At 40.7% G+C, this 19,527-nt stretch overlaps 3 protein-coding genes across 3 annotated transcripts in view; 1 reads left to right on the plus strand and 2 right to left on the minus strand.

Moving 5' to 3' along the window:
- The window catches only part of LOC119410062 (SH3 domain-containing protein 19), a gene marked incomplete in the record, with an annotated part of 43,878 nt that extends 42,264 nt beyond the window's left edge, over nt 1-1,614 (plus strand). The window contains 2 exon segments of the mRNA XM_037676970.1: nt 901-995; nt 1,073-1,614. Of these exon segments, the coding sequence (XP_037532898.1) occupies nt 901-995; nt 1,073-1,180 (203 nt within the window).
- Nucleotides 1,615-3,538: 1,924 nt separating this feature from the next.
- LOC119410083 (tripartite motif-containing protein 16-like) lies at nt 3,539-5,134 on the minus strand. Its single transcript, XM_037676991.1, has one exon. The coding sequence runs from the start codon at nt 5,120-5,122 to the stop codon at nt 3,539-3,541; it is 1,584 nt and encodes a 527-aa protein (XP_037532919.1). The 5' UTR covers nt 5,123-5,134.
- Nucleotides 5,135-17,946: 12,812 nt separating this feature from the next.
- The window catches only part of LOC119414133 (serine/threonine-protein kinase DCLK2), a 28,541-nt gene continuing 26,960 nt past the window's right edge, over nt 17,947-19,527 (minus strand). Inside the window, 2 exon segments of the mRNA XM_037681278.1 lie at nt 17,947-18,102; nt 18,192-18,272. Of these exon segments, the coding sequence (XP_037537206.1) occupies nt 17,977-18,102; nt 18,192-18,272 (207 nt within the window). The 3' untranslated portion in view covers nt 17,947-17,976.

Here is a 19,527-nt window from a genome sequence, read left to right on the forward strand (position 1 = left end):
AAAATCAGTAATGATGATGATATCGAGACGGTATCCAGATTTAGGTATCGGGATCGGATTGGAAGTTAAAAAATGTGGATCCCTACTATCTTCATCTTCCTCCTGTTTCAAGCTTGTGCACCTCGAGCAAAAGTTGCTCTGTGCATGCAGGGGAGTCCCCCCTCCCCGTCTCATCGGTTCGACTGTGACCTGTTTGGTAATTTCATTGGTCAGATATTTTATATTTTTAATCTTTATATCTTTATTCATACAGGTCAGTGCTTCTCTTGCTTTACTTGTCTTGACAGGGCGCTCATCTCTTCTGTGATTTTTGTCGACGGGGGGGTGGAGACAGAGACACATCTGTGTGGCACGCTGTTTGTATCGAATGTTTTCGGGGTGGTGGGTGGAGACGGCTCAGCGTGAGGGAATCGGAATGCTACCTCTAGCTTTTTAACTAGCGCGCAGGTGTTGCGCCCAGATAGCGCTACGTTAGTTCCGGCAGTTGTCGACCGGCCAGGGGGGGGGACCTCGGGGGAACCCTCGGTTATGTTAACAGGACGGGGCGCCCTGATTGTATAATGGTAGGGGAAAAACTGCAGGTAGTCTCATTGAGCCACGAGGATTCACCCCCCAAGAGTGACGTATATTGAGCAGCTCTGTGAGCGCCCAGGTGTGACGAAGCTAAATGATTTTGTCAGCAGGAAGCTCGTTAGCCCGTCAAAAAAAATCCATAAATTAGCCGCAGCATCGTTTAAGCTGCGAGGTTCAAAGCGTGTGGAAAAAGTAGCGGCTTATAGTCCGGATATTACGGTAAACTGTGCACTTTGAAAACAGTTTGTATTTAAAAGTTTAACTGGAAGAATTGAAACTGAGGCTGATGATGTTTTTTAAACGTGACATAGTTTGTTTTTTCTCCAGCTCAGCCGATCACAGATGGTCTTTCAGCAGCTAAAGACTCGGCCCGAGCTCTGTTTGACTTCACAGCCGAAGGCCAGGATGAGCTCACGCTGAAGGTCCGCCACAGGAAGACGCTTTTCTTTGCTTAAAAACTACATCAAACATTATTCCTGAACGGTTTGCATCTCTGCAGGTCGGTGACGTCATCACACAGGTGGAGTCTGTCGACGAGCAGTGGATTCTGGGAGTTGTGGGCGGAAGACGTGGGATTGTCCCTAAGAACTACATTTCATTCCTCTGACCAGGAACCTCCTCCGTCAGCGGATTTAAACAGATCGGTGGTTTTATACGGATTAACGAGGACGCCATGTTTGTTTTTAAGTGAACGTTTTTATTCCCAGGTGGACGTTAAAGAACTTAATTCAGCCTGGTAGGTTTTTATTAATAGATTTGTTACTGACTGGAGAAGCAGGAAGCCCGAGGTGTGGTGGACGTTTTAAACGGACACTTGATGGACTTCCTGGAAACTTCACTTCCTGTCTGCTCACGTCATCTGGACTGGACGAGACTTTTGTCGACCCGTCATTGGACTGAAGCTCCGACAGCACAGCTGTTTCATCTCAGCACTCCTGAAACTGTTTGATGGTTTCTGCACGATGAGTCGGCTGAAGGACGTCCAGGATGGAGACATTTCTGCTGTAGGTGGCTTTCATCCATTTACAGGATTTTATTAACACTGACTCTCATCACAGGTCTGTGATACAAAAGTAGCAACTTTTAAAATGCACATCTAATTACTTTTAAATAAATTTGTTGAACAAAGCACGCAGTGGAGGATTTTTTTTTCCCATGAAGCTTTGCAACGCTGAGTGGCTGCAGAAAGTTTACTAAAGGTGAGTATGAGCTGCAGGTAAGACGCTTCCAGTTGGAAAAACAATGTTGAGTTGTGATGTTTTCTATTTTTTGCCTCGGTGAAGCATTTTATTTTGTGTTTACTTGTTTTATTTTGTGCTTCGTGGTCAGAAAAGTTGCACCAATATATATATATATATATAATATATATTTAAGAACTAACAAAAAGAGATCTGGTATTTTTCCTCTACTTTTAAAAATGTTCTTATACATATAATTTTATGAAAAGGCACCTAACGTTGTCATCACAGTTCAGGAACTGACTCGCAGTTTTAATAGTTCAAATAAAAATATAGATATATTGTTGTATATTAACATAAAACCCACAAATCTTTCCATTTTAGATGCTAAATTCAGTTTAAAGTTAGAATTATTATAAACAAATATAATGATAATTCTAGTTCTGGACTGTTCATTTATTTCAATAACTGTAGAATAAATACTTTAAGCTAATCCCGTATCCATGTTCTTGTACACTCTGGGTTCTTTCAAGTCGAAGTTTATTTATAAAACACATTTAGAAAAAATGATTGCCCAAAGTGATGTACATAAATGGTTAAAGAAATAAAAAAAAGACCCAACACAAGCGAGTACATTTGGTAAATAAAACTACATGCATTATAATCTAAACAACAAAAACTAAAACGCTAATTGCATTTAATGAAAACACTGTTTGTTAAAACGCTCAGTCTAAATTATTCACACAAAAAGCTGCACTCCCCCTGAGAGCCAGCAGGTTGCAGGAACATCTGTATGAATGAAGCCAAAGTGCAGAAAGTTTAATGGTGGATCTTGTCCAAGATGGCCGCTTTAGCTAAAATGGAAAAATTTGATTACTCGGCCATTTTTAGGGCTATTCAGCTCAAATGTGGTATAGCTGCTGCGAGCGAACCCAAACACGTTGGGCAGTCCCTGTCAAAGTCTCTCCAGGAACCTTCGTTTTTCTAATACTATCAGCTGTAGTTGGTTATTTCATGTTTTTTAAAAAACATTCACAAAACACTAAAAACACCATGACTGTCTGAGGGGGGAGCAGGCGGGACTCAACGCCCCACGTTCCCAGTGCACAGACTGGTTCCAAAGATCAAACCAGTAAACGGTCGCGCTGCGTCAGCTCCAGATGGAGATCAAAACACCTGGTCTGTTCATCTTCACAGTATCCGCTACAAAAACACTAAAGTTTGATTTAAAGAACTGAGTTTCTTTACTGAAGAAGAAAAAAGTTGAACAGATTTGATTTAGATGAAATTTAGAAAAGATAAAAACTGACAACTACTCGCTCAATCCTCATTTGTAGCTTTTATGTTGAAATCTAATCCTAATCTGTGATATTTAAATTTATCTTTCATTGATTTTAATTCTTTTTACATGACAGATTACTTTTTTTTTTAAGATGTAAGACTTTTGAGAAGTAACAACAAAGTCCATGCTCATTGTATACCTGGATTATTGAGCATGGACTTTGTTGTTTTCAACCAGTTTCACACGACTCAACAAGGAAGAGGGCCGGCAATGGAGGAGGGGCGTACCGAAGAGACCATCTTAGCACAAGCAGAACTGGTTTGTTCCACTTTGGAGTAAGCTGTTGGGGGAAGAATCAGTTTTGTTGTGTGTTTCCTTGACTGATAAAGCCTTCTGGATTGAAGGCGAAACGTTTCAGCAAAAAAAAGAAACTGTCCAGATGACCGGACTGAAAAATGTTGGACTTTGAGAAGTATTTTGACGGCTCGCAGTTTTCTGCTGGTCATTATTCAACTTTCCTGAGCTCAGCCGAGTCTCCTTCATCAAACAGCCGAAGTCCGGCGTGGAGCGGCCGAGTGAACGTGGTCTGGACTCTGTGGAGGAGAGTCATGGTTCCAGAGACGCTGTAGAAGGACAGAACACCTGCCCTGTGGTCCAGGTACACCCCGACCCTGGAGGAGCCAGGACCAGACGCTGGGGTCTTCACTTTGTTGAAGGAGAACGTGCAGTTGTTGGCGTTACAACACAACGCCCACGATCTGTCATTGAACCCAAACGCACATCTGTCCGACGTCCCGACTCGGCCGATGTCCTTGTAGGAAACGGCAACTTGGACGGCCTCCCCGCTCCACTCCACCTCCCAGTAACAGCGTCCAGTCAGACCCTCCCTGCTCAGAACCTGGTCATAAAACGTGAACCTTTCCAGATGTTCGGAGTACGACTGCTGTTTTTTCATGAGCGTCGCCTTCCTGCTGCCCTCAGACAACAGCAGATGAGCGAAGGCGGTGTTTGAATCTAAAGTGAGTTCCTTTGAATATTTGAGGAGTTCCTTCCTGGTTCTTGGTTCCGAAGATAAAACATCTAGTAAGATGTTTGTCCACGTGTCCCTCAGGACGTCCTGGAGTTTGTCTCTGAGCTCCTCCACAGCTGCTGTGACGTCCTCAAAGTATCTCCGAGGATGAACCTCGATGCTGGATGAGTGTGGAGACTCACCCAGTGCTGACACTGACTGGTAGTTGTGGAGAAACTGGTTGTGGTCCTCTGTGTGTGAGAGCTGCTCCAGCTCGGCGTCTTTCCTCTTCAGCTCAGTGATCTCCTGCTCCAGCTTCTCCTGAAGCTCCAAGACTCGACTCACTTCAGTTTCCTGCTGGGATCTGATCTGCTGCTTCACATCAGAGCTTCTCTTCTGGACGAGACGGATCAGCTGAGTGAAGATCTCCTCACTGTCCTCCACTGTTTGATCAGCAGAGACATTGATGGCCTCCACCTCCTCCTGGAGCAGCTTCACATCTTTCTCTTGGTCCTGGATTCTCTGCTGGATTTGTTGTCGACTCGCCTCGAGCTCCTTCTGCTTCTCAGCTCTTTCTGCTGCAGCCAAGGCTGCTTTGGCTTCATTCACTAAGACCTTCATCATCTCATCATGACGAGGGCAGATGTTCTCCTGGAGCTTCTTGGAGGGTTCCACCAGCTGGTGTTTCTTAAACTGATGAACAGTGTAGTGAGGTTGGAGATGTTTCTCACAGAAAGAGACCAAACAGACCAGACAGGACTTGGCAGCTTTCAGTTTCCTCTCAGAGCAGACGTCACAGGACACGTCTTCAAGTCCAGCATAGCGGTGATCAGCTGGAGCAACCTGGAGTCCAGTCTTCTTCAGCTCCTCCACCAGCTCTGCTAACGTGATGTTCCTCACCAGGACAGGCCTCGGTATGAAGTCCTTCCTGCACTGAGGGCAGCTGCAGACTCTCCTCTGATCCTCTCCATCCCAGAAGGTTTGGATACATCTCAGACAGTAGCTGTGTCCACAGGGAATGGTCGCCGGATCCTTCAGGAGATCCAAACAGATGGAACAGGAGAACTTTACAGAATCCATCAGGTTCCTCTGCTGCGTTGTTTCACCTCTCAGCTACACCGACCGTCTGTACTTTTGTTTCTTTCAAAGCAAACGCATGAGTCAGAAGCTGAACTGGTTTAACTTCCTGATCTTCAGCAGCTGGGCGTGTCAGCGCTCACAGAGATTAGACCGGTCCCTCAGCTGGTAGGATCTGTGAACCAGGAAGTACACACGGCCCGAGCTAAACCCTGGTGGAGACGAGGGAGGAGTTCTGTCAGAGTTTCTTTTTCCTGGAAACGGTTTCCACCTCACCTGGAGTCTCCATGTTCAGACCTGCTTCAGTTGGTTCTTACAGGTAAATTGATTTTACAGCCAGAAACATGGTTCAGTTGAACTCCTGCTCACAAATCTAACGGTTCTAAATAAAAGCAGCAACATCTTCATGTTTCACTTCATCCACTGTTTAACTCGTCTGTGGAACCAGTTCAACTCTTCTTTGTTTGGTTTGTGTCCATGTGGCTCTTTCCTCCAACAGAAGTCATATTTTATATTTCAGAACTTCTCTGCTCTGAATCCATCCGTTGTCTTTTCCATCATCTGGTGTTTGATTAGAGGAACTGCAGATAAAAACAGAGCAGGCTTCCTGCCACAATGAGCTGAACTCAACACCCAGAGGTGACAGGAAGTAAAAAGAAGTCACTTCATTAAAGTCCTGAAAGAGAAAAATGACATTTAAATTATGACTTTTGGACTGAACCATGTGCAGCTCTGAGGGATTGATTGATTTAAATCATTATCATCAGGACAGATGAGTTCATGAGCTCATGCAGATGTTGAAAGTGATAGCTCAAACATAGCCTTTAATAATTTAAGAGTCTATTGGTTTTACCCAAAACGTCCACACATCTACTCATTCTCATCATCACACTCTTGATCTGGTTCTGACTTATGGCATAGAGATTAAGTACTTATTAATACATCCTCATAATCCTGTTCTGTCTGATCATTTTTAGTAACGTTTGAGTTTACATTAACTGACAGTCACTGAGAGTAAATTTCATCTTAGCATAGAACGCTGTAACTACATTTAAAGAGTCTCTTCCGTTGATATTTTCCTCTTGTCTTGCAGAGTAATGCAGTAGAGAACAATGAATTACATCATCTGGTTGAAAAATGTACAACTTCAATGCAAACGTCTCTTGGTAAAACTGCTCCGCTGAAAAAGGAAAATCAATCAGAGGAAACTGGCTCCTTGGTTCAGTTCGGAGTTATGTACTTTAGAAAGCTGGAAAGAAAATGGCGCTTTACTAACATAGATTTATTTTATTTAACTTGTTGAGCGATAGCCTGCTAACTTATAAAAAAGCGCTCCGTAAAGCTAGAACATTATATTACTCATCTTTAATAGATGAGAATAAAAATAACCTCATGTTCCACCATAGCTAGTCTGATGAAAAATCATAACTCTATTGAGCCCTGCATTCCTACAGCTATAAGCAGTGATGACTTCATGAGATTCTTTATAAATAAAATTATCTTAATTAGGGAGAAAATTCAAACCATCCATCCTACTATCGCCTCTGGCTTCCTGTCAGATGAGGCAACTTTAGAAATGTCACTAGAACCTGATTTATGTTTTGTCTGTTTTTGTCCTGTTGAGCTCACGGAATTGTCAAAAACAATAGCTTCATTCAAACCATCCACATGCCTGCTAGATCCCATCCCAACCAGACTGTTTAAAGAGATATTTCCCCTTATTAATGTCCACATTTTGGATCTACTTAATTTGTCTTTAATGCATGGCTATGTACCACAGCATTTTAAGTTTGCTGTAATTAAACCTTTACTTAAGAAACCTAATATTGATTCAGGAATTCTGGCCAATTATAGACCTATATCTAATCTAACTTTCATCTAGAAAATTCTAGAGAAAATAGTTGCAAATCAATTGTGTGAACATCTGAACAGAAATAATCTGTTTGAAGATTTTCAATCAGGGTTTAGAGCTCATCATAGCACAGAAACAGCACTAGTAAAAGTCATTAATAATATTCTCATGGCCTCAGACAATGGACTTGTGTCTATACTGGTCCTGATAGACCTCAGTGCTGCATTTGATACGGTTGATCACAATATTTTACTACAGAGGCTTGAATATGATATTGGGATTACAGGAACGGCTTAAAACAATTTAAATCACATCTATCTGATAGATTCCAGTCTGTAAATAACAAACCTTCATCATACACCAGTTAGTCATGCAGTTCTTGGACCAATACTCTTTACTTTATATACTGTATGCTTCAATTAGGTAAAATTTTTAAACAGCAGGGGATAAATTTCATTGTTATGCTGATGATGCACAGTTTTATTTGTCCATGAAACCCGATGAATCCAATGAGTTATTTAAACTACAAGTATGTCTTAAAGACATAAAACCCTTGATGACCCTTAATTTTCTGCTTTTAAACTCAGACAAGACTAAGCTTGTGGTTTTTGGACCTTTTAGGAATAAACTTTGCAGCCTTTCACTTCCTCTGGATGGCATTAATTTGCCCTCCAGAGCTAATGTTAAAAACGTTGCTGTTATTTTTGATCAAGATATGTCTTTTAACCCTCACATTAAAAAAAGTTACCAGGACCACTTTCCTATGCCTGCGTAATATCACTAAAACTAGAAACATCTTGTCCAAAAATGAGGCAGAAAAACTGGTTCATGCATTTTTCATGTGTAGACTGAACTACTGTAATGGTTTATCTGGATGTCCAAAAACTTCTTTAAAGAGTCTTCAGTTGATCCAAAATGCTACAGTTTCCAGCATCACTCTCATAATGCAGGTTTATTTGTGGTTCCTAGAGTTTCCAAAAGCAGAATGGGAGGAAGATCTTCCAGTTCTCAGGCTCCTCTCTTGTGGAACCAACTTCCAGTTTCTGTCCGTGAGGCTGACACATTGTCCAGTTTTAAGACTGGGATTAAGACTTTCCTTTATGATAAATCCTATAGTTAGGGTTGGCTTGGGTGTCCTGAGGTATCCCTTAGTTCTGCTTTTATATTCTTAGGCTGTCGGAGGACAAATTGACCACATTTCCTCTCTCTGCTGCTGTCTTTACTTGCTTTACTCTGTTTGTATTTGAATTATTTAAATCATAACATGTTTTTTGTCTTTCCTCCTATAGAAAGTTCACCTGGACCGGTCAATCTGTATTTGTCTGTTTCTACTTCCTGTCCTCTCAAACCCAGCCGGTCGAAGCAGATGGTCACTTGTCCTGAGCCTGGTTCTGCTGGAGGTTTCCAACTATTAAAATTGAGTTTTTCCTTTCCACTGTCTCCTTTGTGCTTGCTCAGGATGGGAGACTGTGACGTAGTGAAGATTCAACACAATCTGCTGCTTCCTCAGATAGATGAAGAGGACAGAGGTGTTGCTGGAGCTTCTTTGGGGGCTCCACCAGCTGGTGTTTTTGAAATAATGAAGCTTCATGGTGAGGTTGGAGATGTTTCTCACCGTAAGAAGCCAAACAGACCAGACAGGACTTGACAGCGTTCAGTTTCCTCTCAGAGCAGACGTCACAAGACACATCTTCAGGTCCAGTCCTGGAGTCCAGTCTTCTTCAGCTCCTCCACCATATCTGCTAACATGATGGGGTTTTTTTTAAAGACAGGTCTTGATGGGAACCTCTGTCAACACTGAGGGCAGCTGTGAACCTTCTTCTGACTCTCCGTATCCCAGCATGTTTGAATACATCTCAGACAGTAACTGTCCACAGGGAGTGGTGACCGGATCCTTCAGGAGATCCAAACAGATCGAACAGGAAACTCTCATGGAACTCAGCGGACTACCTTCCTGCTCCATTTGAAGCTCTCAGCCACAGCAGGTATCCTCAGAGTTTCCTCCTTGGAGTAAAATCCAAGTTACTCTCGTCAGGTTTTTGTCCCTGCAGGACAGAGTGATCCTTCAGATGTTGCAAACATCTGGAAACACTGACAGAAACAGACTGAGATGGACAGAAAGGGGATTTTAGAGTTTCCTTCAAACTGCAGAAAACCTTTGACCTTTAACATTCCTGACTCAAATCTGCTCGTTAATAATCAGTTTGAACTTTGACACCGTGTTTGTTTTCCCTCCTTTAAAAGCAAAAGTGCTTATTTTTTAAGAATTAAAAATATTCTTAAGAGCACAAGGTTAGCTTGCTGCCACTGCATTGGATTAGTTTTTATGTCTGAAGACAATGTTTGAGTCCTCTCACATTGTTGGTAGCACTCAATTATGTCAAACCACAATAAGTAAAACATTTACAACTATAAAGTTCCTGCAGAAACTTTGACAGGGACTTCAATGTTGCAGCATTTAAAGTTTTTTGTTTTGACAGTAGGCTACTGTTTTCTGGGATTCGCGCTCGATCAGCTACCACCACACCAGATTTCAGCTCAGTTTCTTTTAAAACAGCTGCGTCATCGTATTTTTTTCCCTTTTAGCAAAGGCTAATTTAATTTGTATCAAGAACGTATAACAAGTCGCTCTCAGCTACAACTACACTAGATCTCAGCTAAATATAAGAAAGAATGACGGAGTTATAGTCAAGTTTGTGTTTTCTGAGGTAGCTGTGGCAGCCATCTTGAACCAAAATGGCTCCAAAAGTTAGAGTTTTGTTCAAGGACCGCTCCACTCCAGGTCATGTGACCTCCCTGTGGCAGTTCGAGGCTGTCCAGAGCTCTATCAGGCTTTTTCAATGAGAAAAATGGCGTCTTTGTAAATTACGTCGCCATGGTAACTCGAAACACCAATAAAACGGCGCACGTCACGGTGCCGAGCCGGTTGTTTTGATGTAACATTTGTCGGGGGACACATTGCGGTTTTGGCCACATTAAAGTTGAAAGAAAAGCAAGAGCCTTTTCAGGTGGATAATAATTGATGGCTGCCTCTATAGGATATCACCCGCCACCATCCAAGCCAGAGCTTTAAATGAGCACCATCTAACTGTATGGTTAGAAATGACAGACGTGGTCGTGTTGGTCAAACCTTGAAAATAACGTCACGCTCAGATTATGTGTCGGGAATGATTTGGGACTACGGTGTCTTGTTCTTCCTTCAACTTTAATTAATGCGGCCTGATAAGCAATTTTACATCAAAACGACTGGTTCGGTGATGTGATGTGTGCGCTTACTTTAATTGGTGTTTGGAGTTACCATGGCGACGTAATCTGCAAACAAAGACGCCATTTTTCTCATTGGAAAAACACCGACAGAACTCTTAGCAGTGAGGTCACATGACCTGGAGTGAAGCGGTCTCTGAACAAAACACTAATTAACTTTCAGAGCATTTTGTATCAAGATGGCTGCCACAGCTACCTCAGAAAACACAAAACAGACTATAACTCAGTCAGTCTTTGACACCGTCAGCTGACAGTTGGTGTGATGTTAGCTGAGAACGTTTACCACCACAAACTGAATCCAAATCAAAAATCCAAGATGGCCGCCATAGCTTAAAATAACAAAAGATTATAACTTATTGATTTGTTGCCGTATTGACGTGAAGTTTTGTAGCTGAGAGTGAACTCCAACACACAGTACCGTCAAATCAAAATTTAAAAACGGCCGCAACGTGACGGTCCCCGTCAAAGTTTCTCCAGGAACTTCCGAGTTGTCAGCTTCTTCCACGCCAAGTTTCAGCCCAGTACATCGGTAAAACTGACTGAGCTCTACGCATCACAAAAATATTGATTTTGTGTTGACTGATGTTGATTAGCTGTGACGGCCATCTTGAATTGTGTTATTTAGATGTTTCAGTAAAACTCATCCAAATGATTCATAAGATACTTTGCTAACAGACCGATTGAATCAGGCAAAATCATTATTGCCCGTCTTTGCCGTTAGATTATTTTGCTCCACTTTAGATTTTGTTGGATTTTATAAAATGTTGTTTTCAAAATTCAAAGACATTTTCTCGCTGTAGGATGAAGTTCTTCACGACGAGACGTTCGAGGAGATTCCACTGCATGAGTTTATTTCACAGTTCAGTTCGTTTCTCAACACAAACCAGAGTTTCGTCTCCTCCACACAGGCAAACGCACAAGTTTCAAACCAACACACACACACACATCACCTATAACATTAAATGTCCTTAAAAAAAAATCACTGTTGACATTTCTTCATTCTCTTCAAGCCTGGACTAGTTTTCCCAAAATCCCCTGAAGTGGAGATGAGTTCAAAGACAGTTTTTGTTTAAACTTTCAGCAGAAATTAAGATCTATTGATCTTTAATGAGCTAACAGTTTTCATACAGTTTTGAAATGTTTAAACGAGTTGCTCGTGTGTTTTAGGTGATTAAAGTACGGTGGCCCTAAGGTGTAAATGAACAACATTTGAAAAAACTGAATGACATTTGAAAAAAACGGAACGACATTTGAAAAAACAGAATGACATTTGAAAAAAAACGGAACGACATTTGAAAAAAACGGAACGACATTTGAAAAAAAACAGAATGACATTTGAAAAAAACGGAATGACATTTGAAAAAAACGGAATTACATTAAGCCAAACAGGAAGTTTTTGTAGTTTTATGCTGTTAATAAAGTAAAAAAAAAAATAATAATCATGTTTGGCTTAAAGTAATTCCGTTTTTTCAAATGTGATTCCGTTGTTTTTTTTTATGTAATTCCGCTTTTTCAAATGTGATTTCATTTTTTCAAATGTAATTCTTCCGCTTTGGCTTAATGTAATTCCGTTTTTTCAAATATTGTTGTGATTTTGTTGTTTTTGTTGTTTTTTCAAATGTAATTCCGTTTTTTTTTTTTATTTTGTTCATTTACACATTTGGGGCACCGTATTAAAGTGATCACAGATTTTCAAACTTTCAGATTTATTTCAGGAAAACCAGACCAGTTTGCTTCAGATTTCTAGTTTATCCACGAGGCTCGATGCGAAATGTTCCCACACACACTGCTTTAAAAAAAAACGACACAACGGGCTCAATGAGCACAGCCACCCGATTCAAACTATTCTGGTTCAGCTTCTTCTTATCTCTGAACTCTGCTCAGTCCAACATTCACTGACAGCTTAACATAAAACAGTAGTCCGATACAAATTGTGTGTTTTGACACAGTTCAAATGGTCAGTTTCCAATTTAAAACAGAAAGACACGTGCGTTGTTTCACTGTGATTGGCTGCCTGTTTGAAAGCAGCAAAACTAAAGGACCAAACAGCTAAAAACACTCATGAACATGTTTTATTAGTGGAATCTTCTAAAACATGGAGAGACACTGTCATGAGCATTTAACAAATACAACTAACCAAATTCCACATGAACGGGTCAGACCTCAGCTGGTTTTTGACCCAGGTGGCTGCAGGACTAGCAGTGACAACAGAAGGCTCCTCGGTTCGGTATAAAGCAAAGAACAAAGAATTAAGACCACTGGGTTCGTAGCAGGCATAGAAGGTCAGAGGCTGACCTGCTGATTAAGAGTTTGACTGTTGCTGAAGTTCTTGTCTACTCTAACGCTGCTTCAGTTGAAGAAACGGAGCAAGAAGAAGTTGGTGGCAGCTCAGAAATGACACTGGTGCAATCAGTAGGTTAACGTTGACAAAAAGACAGGAGACAGAGACATGGACAAAAAGACAGGAGACAGAACTAGAAGTGTCAGAAATGAAGATGTTGAGGTTCTCCTTAGGAGAGACAAGGATGGAGAAGATCAGGAATGAGATCATCAGAGGTACAGCACAGGTTGAACAACTGGGAGATAAAGTTAGAGAGGACACACTGAGATGGTTTGGACATGTCCAAAGGAGGGACAGTGGTTTGGACATGTCCAGAGGAGAGACAGTGGGTGTATTGGTAGAAAGTTGTTAGAAATGCAGCTGCCAGCAAAAAGACAAAGAGGAGACATATGGATGCAGTTAAAGAGATGGAGGTAGTTGGAGTGAGGACAGAGGACGCAGAGGACAGAGTGAGATGGAGGAGGACTCGCTGTGTCCCTGAAGAGGGAACAGCCGGAAGAAGGCGCAGTCAATAGGTTAACATAGAACCTTGAGGGTTCTAATAGCATCAATGAAACAATTCAGGGTCTTTTGGGCAAAAGACAACTTCAAGTTGGACTAGTTTTAGAGCCCATGCGATGACATCATCAAGTCCTTGGACAGGAACTTGTAGACTATTCTGCACAGCTGTGTGTTTTAGCGTAGCATTGGTGCACCTAGTTGGCCGTGTAGATCTTGTTCTCAGGAGAAAAAGGCTAGAACGAGACTGTCACACTGTAGCAGAGATCAAGCCTCTAAGTTTGATCCCAGACTGTGAAAGACCGGCACAGTTCTCCTCACACCCAACCTCTGGCCCCAATTCATGGTCAAACCTCACTGGGACCTCAGAGAACAATGATGAGAGCTCTCACTTTAGGATGAAGACATTCAGGAGCGCACAAAGACACGTTCCGTGACTAATCAGGCCCAGACTACAGTCTGATTCAGGCTATGGGATGACTCACATTGAAAGACAATTTGTCATCAGATAGGGAACTTGGAGACAGGTTGCCCAGGTGACAGGAGGGTGTGCGAGCCCTCGGGATACCGACTGATGGGAGGGCCAGCAGACGGTAACCCGAGACGGTACCAGAAACTGTGTTGTTACATTTTTGTTCTCTCGATTTTCACGTTTAGTTTTATTTTTGGAACTTCACTAGGACTTGGGCAGAACCAGTTTGATGGTTTTGATGATTTTAGGGAGATATTTTCCACAGGAACGTCAATAATATATATAAATATAAGTGCTATGTGTTGTCATCATTGTATGTTCCCATACAATGATGAAATTAGTTCTCTGCATTTAACCCATCACACCTGAGATACAGCCAGGTGGAGCAGTGGGCAGCTATGTAGGCGCCTGGGAAGCAGGGATTAGATGTCTTACTCAAGGACACCACGACATGTGGGCATGGTGGGGAGTTGAACCGTGACTTTCTTGTCCCAAGTCGGCTGCCCTACCTCTACACCACCTCGGCTCCATCAAGATAAACTAAGGAAGCTTGCGTACAGCATAAGAAATCAACATAATTTATGTGATCCTCTAATGTAAAATGCTTTGACATTTTTCTAGTTAAGGAATTTGTCCCTAAAATCGTGTTTTACCATTCATCCATTGTTGTTACCCTTTATTTCCATTTGTAGACAGTTTAGTTCAAAATGAATCAAATTCATTTGTATCTAATCCAATTTAGGGTTGCCTATTAGTGTATATAAAATGCACATTTGATGTTTTCTGTCAAAGAAAACCAGTGAATTGTGATAAATCCTCACTTTGATTAACAGGAAGAGAACTCCAGCAGAACAGAACAAAATGTCCATTCAGCTAAGGTTAGGCGTTAAACTCTCCACAGATGTGAAAACTAAACTGGTCTCACAAAACCACAAAATATCAGACAAAATGACTCCGTGATTGTGTCATGTCGATTTTTTTTGTGTCTGTTTGTAGTTTAAAGCATCATAAATTTAACAGTAAACATTAGTTCTTGAAAGCAGCACAGTCTGTCAAACTCTGAATCAGCAGCTCCATCAAAGGTCAAGGCCGTGGAAAGGTTGCGTCACCGCATCATGTTATGCAGATGACAACCGACACTTCTGTTCAAGTTTTAGACGAAGGAACCTCCTTTCCTCAACACAGACAAACATGCAACTTAAAGGTTCCTCTTTTCCACAAATATGAACACCCATACACAACGTCCCATACGTTCTAATAACCAGTAAGACCAACGGACAGTATATAAGACGTGCGAGCGGAGCAACATAACTGTGGGATGTCACGTTTTACAGACACACGATGGTATAAAGAAGAGAATTATCGTTATGGTTGCTACCAGATTTGCCCGGACTTTTCATCACAGATCATCAACACCCTTGAGTTCCTTATATTTCCCTGTTTTAATTTATTAACTAGCTAAGTACCTAAAATACATTTGAAATGTTCAAATTGTGTCTAATATCAAGGTGGAAAATGCTTTCCTTCATTTAAGAAAAGTCTTTGGGGTAGATTCTTGTATCGACACATCTATGATGAGATTATTGAACCTTTTTTTAACTGCTACAGTTTCTCTACTTCACAACAGACTCACACAGACACTGACAGAGTGATATTTACAGTATTTACAACATGTTCCATCTTGCGTAAAGTGATGTACACCCAGGAGATGAGAGACGGCTCAATGTACGGACTGGAGTGGGTCCTGAAGTTCAGTCAGACTGCAGGTAGAAACCTAAAACAATGTTGAAATTGTTTTTTCAAAGATAACGTTTGGTTGTTACTCACTGAATCAAGCTTTCCAAAGCTTACAAAGTCTGGGAACAATGTCATTGTCTTAACAAGGGTATGAAAGTATAATATCCTATGTTAGAACCAAGCCGGACACCAAGGCCTAATCCCATTCTTCAAAGATGTCGCTACACCTAGACCTGCCCTAACCAAGTCCCCATGGGTCTTAATTATACCTCACAAGGGATTGTCCTTAAAATATTTCCTGAAAAAAATGGAAACCCTTTCAAACCTAAACAGATACAACAACATTATTTCCAGTGTTCCAGTTAGCTGTTATCTACTGTTCGTGGGGCTTTCTGCAACATTTTGCAAATTATTGTTGAAGAAAGAGGAATATAAGAAAACAGACATCTTTGGCATCTGGATATGCTTCAGCTGCCAACTAAATGTCATGCTACATGCTAGCTTCTTCCAATTTGTAACACGGTTTGAATTGTTCCATTGAAATAGCTTGATTTGCAAGATCAACTAGCCTTAACACTGTAGTCTCTGTTTATTACAAAAATAATTGAGACCGCCCAACCCCCTTGGTGTGAATGTCTAAACCCATGGCAAAGTGTGGGGCAAGAGGTAAAACTGGGATTAGACTTTGAGTTGACCCTTCCAAGGCTCATGTTTTGAGTTATCTACCCAAAGTCAAATCTGAAACCTTTTAACAAGTAACAGAACCAAATCTGACCCAGAACCGCTGTGTTTCTGTTTCCAGTCCTCCTCCAGTGAGCTCATAGTTCATGTAGACATGGGAATGCTACGGCCTCTCTTATCTAACTCTTTGCGAGAAGCATTTTCCAAGATGTCAGACCATTCTTGTTCTATTTTTATAAAGGAAAGTGTATTTTGGCAAAGACCAGTGAGTTTGAAGTACTGGGTTTGGAGTGGTTGAACATGGAGAACAAAGGGCTCAGATTTAAAAAGACATTGGGTGAATGAATCAGCAGCGTAAACAGGCACAGTACTCACATCTCTCATCGGTCGGAGGACGATATGCAGAAAAACTGAGAAATGTCTTTAGAGACAGGAGGGGCGGAGCCCAAAAGCAGAAGAAACTGGTTGTTTTGTTTGTTTGTTTGTTTTCAAATAAATGGAAGACATCCTGTTTACCTGATGGCAGGGATTAGAGAGAAATCCCTAAATCAGAGCATGTCTGAATGACTCACCTGTCCAGAAATCTATAAATTTAAGAGTTTCAGGCATTTTAACACCACTTTATGTCAGTTCTGTCCGTGTCATTCAGATCTGAGGTACACCAAGCGCAGTCTGGATGAAATGTCAGTCCAATTCCACAAAACTCTTAAGTTCATGGTGTTCCTGTCTTCATATGATGCATGTCCTTGAAGCAGCAAGGCGCTGAGTTCAGTAGCGTCTCACAAAAAACAGTCAGTGATTTAAATGGAGCTTATCAGCAGCGGAGGCAGGCCTTGTGCAAAGTCTGCAAAAATTGGCACGTGCTCTGGACCAAAGATGGAGATAAACTGGGTTTAATACTGAAGAACCTTGTCTTGTCGTGACGGGTGTGCAAAACCAGACATGAGTTCAGTTTCTGGTAGATAAAACCGTGCATGTTTAAGACCCAGGTGCGGAAAATAAAAATAACTTGTAGAGATTGAGCAAGTTTGTCTTTGAGTCAGTTAGTGGAGAAAAGTTTGACCAGTTTAAGAAACTCGTTTGGTTTTCTTTAAATGAAAGGGAATAAATTAAACTAAAGCTGAACTACGGAAATTGGTTTCCAGAAAATGGGATATGTTCCAGGCCAGATTTATGGCAACTTGTTTGAGTTTCTAAATACATTTTGTGATATCCTGTAGACCATGTGGACAAACTCAAATATAAAATCCCCTCCAAAAAATGGATACAAATTACCAGTAAACCAAATTTAAGGGTATTCCTCAGTGAAACGAGATGTTTTAGACCCAACTGAAGTTCAGATCATTTCCAGTGATTGTAACAGGAGAACGTTCCACACCAGAAGGTGACAAACAAAAAATGAAGTGGAACATTTTCTAGACCAGAGGTCCACTTTTGTCTCGGCACCGATTATTTAGATGACTACCGGTAGATATGCATTAACTTTAAAACAGCATGGATCCTGGATCAAACATGACATTTTTTTTACCTTTTAGATGAACTTAACTTCATTCTAGAGCAGAGCTGAGGGGATACAGATGTGTTTGAGATGTCTTCAGTAGAACGGTTTGCTTTTTAGTAAAAATAAAAAAATAAAAATCCAGAAGATGTTTGGTCTCTTGGAGAAAGAACGCCCATTGATGTGTCTTATGTTTCTAAATGAAGAGAAGTTTCTAGACCACTCCAGACTGATGTTAGGAAATTACATGAATCCAGATGCTGTATCTAATGATCTGTTTCCAAAAGATTTAATGGAATTAGTTTAAGAACTACATCTAGAGGAGATGATTGGTTTCCAGTAGACCAAAGCTGTTGGGTTTCCATCTTCTACTCTGGGTCTTGTTGGCTTCCATGATTCATTTGTGTTTTAAATAAGATCTATAACAAAAACTAGATTGAGGGAACTGGACTAGATTTTGGGAAACTTCCTTGTTTAGCCCAGTAGGGTTCTAGTTGATGATGTGTGATGTGGTCTAGACCAGAGGTGAGGGAACTTGTTTGGTCTCCAGAACTGGAGATTCACGATCTGATTCCAGAGCTTCTCCATCAGCGTGGTCTTCAGCGCTGCTCACAGTGTTGGACTCTAACGGCGCCTCATCCTACAACAACGACATATAGAAGCAACAACGCTCATACGCCGACTCCAGGGGTGCGGTGTTTGTGTTTCATCTTGTGTTTGTGGTCTTACCGTCACCCAGGGGTGGGAGAGGACTTCTTCAGCCGTGAAACGAACGTCCACGTTCACCTGCAGCATTTGACTAATCAGCATCTGAGGAGCAGGTCATGTGACGTTAGCATAAAATAAACCAAACCAGAGCTACTTCTGTCAGATTGTGCTACAACTTAATATTGTAATGAAAAATAAGAATAGAACTCTCAAAAAGTGCTCCGTCTCAACGTTCCTAACGTTTTGACCTTCTTGAGCTGCACTGAAGTCTCTTTCTGTGTATATTATTTGCACTTCACACATTTAAAAGCAACATGAATGAGTCACACGCTGCTGCTTTTTCCATTTATTTACAACTTTCATCATATGACAGTGATGCAACAAGTCCTCTTTGACTAGTTTTTATCATTTATTTGCTTTTTAAAGAAGATTCTTGGACATCAGTTTGTCACAGAAGTAGTATGGGTGCTGTTCAAACTGTACTCCTGCCAGCATGTTCTTCCACTTTGTACCCAAAGATTTTCACTTCATACCCAGTTGTTGACATTTTGTACTCAACTGTGAACCTAGGTTTGTGCCAATTGGGTACAAAATGTACCCAAAATGTAGTCAAATTTTGTATTTACATTATGAACCAGTTGGCTATACATATGTTGTACTAACTGGGTACAAAATGATTACCACTAACAGTATGGGTATTAATTGGCCAAAGCTGCAGAAGTATTACCAAAAAAGTTTTAAAAATACAAACCAGCTGAACTTCTGTTCTGTAAAGTCCAGTTACTTTGTTTATTCAAACCTTTTTACATTTGCTCTGGATGACTGAGAATCTACACCAGCTTACTGCAAACATATATATATATATATATATATATATATATATATATATATATATATATAGATATATATATATATATATGATATATAGATATAGATGTATATATAGATATAGATGTATATATATGATATATAGATATAGATGTATATATAGCTAGATATACAGATATAGATGTATATATATGATATATAGATATAGATGTATATATAGCTAGATATACAGATATATATATATATATATATACAAACCGGATTCCAAAAAAGTTGGGACACTAAACAAATTGTGAATAAAAACTGAATGCAATGATGTGGAGATGGCAAATGTCAATATTTTATTCGGAATATAACATAGATGACAGATCAAAAGTTTAATCTGAGTAAATGTAACATTTTAAAGGAAAAATGTTGATTCCAAATTTCACAGTGTCAACAAATCCCAAAAAAGTTGGGACAAGTAGCAATAAGTGGCTGGCAAAAGGAAATTGAGCATATAACGAACAGCTGGAAGACCAATTAACAC

Source organism: Nematolebias whitei, chromosome 1, assembly GCF_014905685.2.
Source record: "Nematolebias whitei isolate Nwh7 chromosome 1, NemWhi1, whole genome shotgun sequence".
NCBI lineage: Eukaryota > Metazoa > Chordata > Actinopteri > Cyprinodontiformes > Rivulidae > Nematolebias > Nematolebias whitei.